This window comes from Clarias gariepinus, chromosome 14 (assembly GCF_024256425.1).
Source record: "Clarias gariepinus isolate MV-2021 ecotype Netherlands chromosome 14, CGAR_prim_01v2, whole genome shotgun sequence".
NCBI classification, from domain to species: Eukaryota; Metazoa; Chordata; class Actinopteri; order Siluriformes; family Clariidae; genus Clarias; species Clarias gariepinus.
Genome location: NC_071113.1, coordinates 30067501 through 30070612, shown reverse-complemented (window position 1 = coordinate 30070612; position 3112 = coordinate 30067501). Strand labels below are relative to the sequence as shown.

At 43.2% G+C, this 3112-nt stretch overlaps 1 protein-coding gene across 2 annotated transcripts in view; it reads right to left on the bottom strand.

Moving 5' to 3' along the window:
- Window positions 1–524: 524 nt before the first annotated feature.
- hpdl (4-hydroxyphenylpyruvate dioxygenase-like) overlaps window positions 525–3112 on the bottom strand; it is a 3611-nt gene continuing 1023 nt past the window's right edge. The window contains exons 2-4 of one of the 2 annotated variants that reach the window (XM_053511838.1): window positions 2144–2310; window positions 1749–2022; window positions 525–941 (exon numbers count right to left, since the gene is read on the bottom strand). In XM_053511838.1, coding sequence (XP_053367813.1) covers window positions 743–941; window positions 1749–2022; window positions 2144–2310 — 640 coding nt within the window. In that variant the 3' untranslated portion in view covers window positions 525–742. Of the gene's footprint in view, window positions 945–1748; window positions 2023–2143; window positions 2311–3112 lie in introns of both variants that reach the window. The other variant, XM_053511837.1, reaches the window with a different exon arrangement.

Sequence of the window (3112 nt, the reverse complement as noted above, 5' to 3'; positions counted from 1 at the left end):
TCCCTAATGGTACAGATTGTGACCGTGAAGGAGCAACACGGTGGAGTAGTGGTTAGCACTGTCGCTTTGCACCTCCAGGGTCCGGGTTCAATTCCCATCTCTGTTTGCATGTTCTCCCTGTGCCTGGTGGGTTTCCTCCCACATTCCAACAACCTGCAAATTAGGCTAATTTTAAATCTAAAATTGCCTGTGTGTGCGCCCTGCAATTGATTGGCGCCCTGTCCAGGGTGTACCCCGCCTTGTGCCCCAAGGCTCCTGGGATAAGCTTCAGGCCCCCCTGTGACCCTGTATACAGGATAAAGCGGTATAGATGATGAGTGAGTGGTTCTGGAAGCATCAAGAGCCATTTTCACACAAAAACTGGACTGAATTTTGACACAGTCCTGACTTGAACTCCAGTGAGAGTCTTTGGAAAGACTTTACAGACTAGTTCGCCTCTCCCATCATCAGGACAAGATCTCAGCCAACAATGAATGCAAATTAATGGAAATAAATACTGTCACGTTGCATAAGGAATCAGTCAGTCAGGGTCAGAGCGGATTTTTTTTTTTACTCCCCCCACAGAAAAAAAGCTACATATATTTATATTAGTCTTACAAAAACATTTAAACAAAACTGAAAAACCACACATTTTTTTACAGGAGTGTTATGAACCAGAGTTTTAAATATATAGAGCATCTTCTGCATACAGTAACGTATTTTACTAGTCTGATGGTGAGCATCGTGTTTACTCGATCAGACATCAGTGCTGTCCAGTTTGCTTGTTTTTAATATTCAAGTGCTCTTCGTCGCCCTCCCTCTTCTTCATGTAAGACTGAACGGATCTCCATAAAGCCCGGATGTTCCCCTCTCCGAAGCCGGTGGCTCCACGCCGCTCGATCAGCTCCAGGAAGAACGTGTCCTCTGAGAAGATCGGCTTGGTGAACACCTGCAGCAGGTATCTGCTGGAGAATGAAGTCTGGATTAAGCAACAAACTGAAAAAATAAAAATACAGACCCTTCCCACCTTATAGCATGTATTTATAGCCAATCAGGGAGCTCCAACTGTGTCAGGTTTACATACGGCACGATGAATTATGATAACATGATACCTGATGCATGGGAAGACTTTTAAGTACATCCTTGCCACTGTTGCCGTCAGCCTCGGCTTTGCTCATCACGGACAGTTTTATCATTGTGATTCATACACGTTCACATTTCATACAACCTTTAAATAATTCTTTTTGACTGTGTAAAGCTGCTTTGCGACAATGTTAATTGTTCAAAGCGCTATACAAATAAAATTGAATTAAATCAAAGTATATTAGGCTATACAATATAAATTAAAGATCACTTTTTTGCAAGAACTAAGATACTCTCCTAACCCAAATCAATGTTTAAAAAGTATTTATTTGTATGTATTTTATCATATTTTATTATTTTCTAAACAATCTAGCAAATATTCTAGCACTTTCCTGATTAGGACCAATCCTAAACGCCTTTCTATTAGATTTGCTTGTACGCACCTAACTGTACAAGCTAGCTGTTTGGGCCTTTTTCATGCCTTTCTTTGCTTTGTCACCCGATTCAATCAACAGATTGTTTCCAGGTTTGATTAACTCATATGCAACATTTGGTATTATACTTTAACTTACGAAGGTATCATATAAGATATTGGTATAATATCCTATCAACTGGTCCCTCGTGATTCCCCTCCCTGACACACACTATATAAGGTTTATTACACCACGTCATCATCCAGACCAGACCTCTTTGCGCGTGCGCTCGGATCCTCTGCGTTTCCCCGCAGGTCCGTGTCTAACAGGATGCCGTGCTGCATCAGGGCTTTTGGGTCGTACCCCGCCTCCTCGATCTCCTGCCGCCTGCCCACCTCAGTGTAATAGGCTGCCGGAGGAGCGACGAACTGAACGCCGGCATCGGCCATGACCTGCACCGTGGACACGATGTCCTGCGTGAACAGTCCGATGTGCTGGATCCCTGCACCTCTGTGCTGCTCCAGAAACGTGTCCACCTGATTCCTGCCTGAGTCACAAAAACAAACAAAAAGTTAATAAATGTTCATTGCTGAAAAATAATAATTACGACCCGATTCCATGCATGTGCACAGAAACTGTCCCAGTTCTGATAAAGTGTGACGCCGCACCCTGCTCAGGCAGAGACTCTGCGATAACGAACTTGCAGTCCGGCTCCTTTCCGCCTTTAAAAGGGAGTTTGATTCCCGTCTCGCTGCATTTCCAGTACTCCATGGCGGTCAGACGCAGACCGATTCCGTCCTGATCCAAGACATAGCCTTCTTCTGCGTCCTCGTTACTGCACACAAACAGGTCAACACGTGACGGGCATCATCCACTCTATTATTACAGATCGAGATCAGCTGGACACAAAGCTTCATCCTGCAAAGATACTAGTAATTAAAATTTTAAACGGTGTTCTGCAGAATTAAAGTATTATAAAAATGTATTCTGAAAAATGTCTTAACCGCATTTTTTCTGTATAATACAAACTACATTTATATCCTCCTAAGACCCAGACTACACTGTTGTGTACATGTGTGCAATTTCTGACTGACTGTTTTTCTTAATTTATATTAGTAATAGAAATTGCTGGTCTCAAGGGGATAAGGAATAAAACACTTTGTGGTGTGTTCCACAATAAATCAAAAACGTTGTCTGTATTTCGACTGCTCCCGTCGAGGGGTTGCCACGTATTTATAGCCAATCACGGAGCTCCAACTGTGTCAGATTTACATACTTAGTTATTAACCTAGTTTACCCAGTGTAAGTATGTATCCAATGTTGTAAACATTAAAGCACTTTTTGTAAGTCGCTCTGGATAAGAGCGTCTGCCAAATGCCTAAATGTAAATGTAAATGTAAATATGGCACTTTAACTGATGCAACCAGGATCGGACCATCTAATCTGCATACAGGTTTTACACTTCCGGATGCCCTTCCTGACGTAACCCCCCCCTTCAGCCGGGCTTGGGACTGGCACTGTATCCAGAGGCAGGGGTTTTGGCCATTGGGTCGTAATCGAACCCTGAGCCACCAATGCTCCTGATTGGTTCTGCCCTGTAAATAGTATAGAGTAATATCACAGCTCCCCCTGCTGGA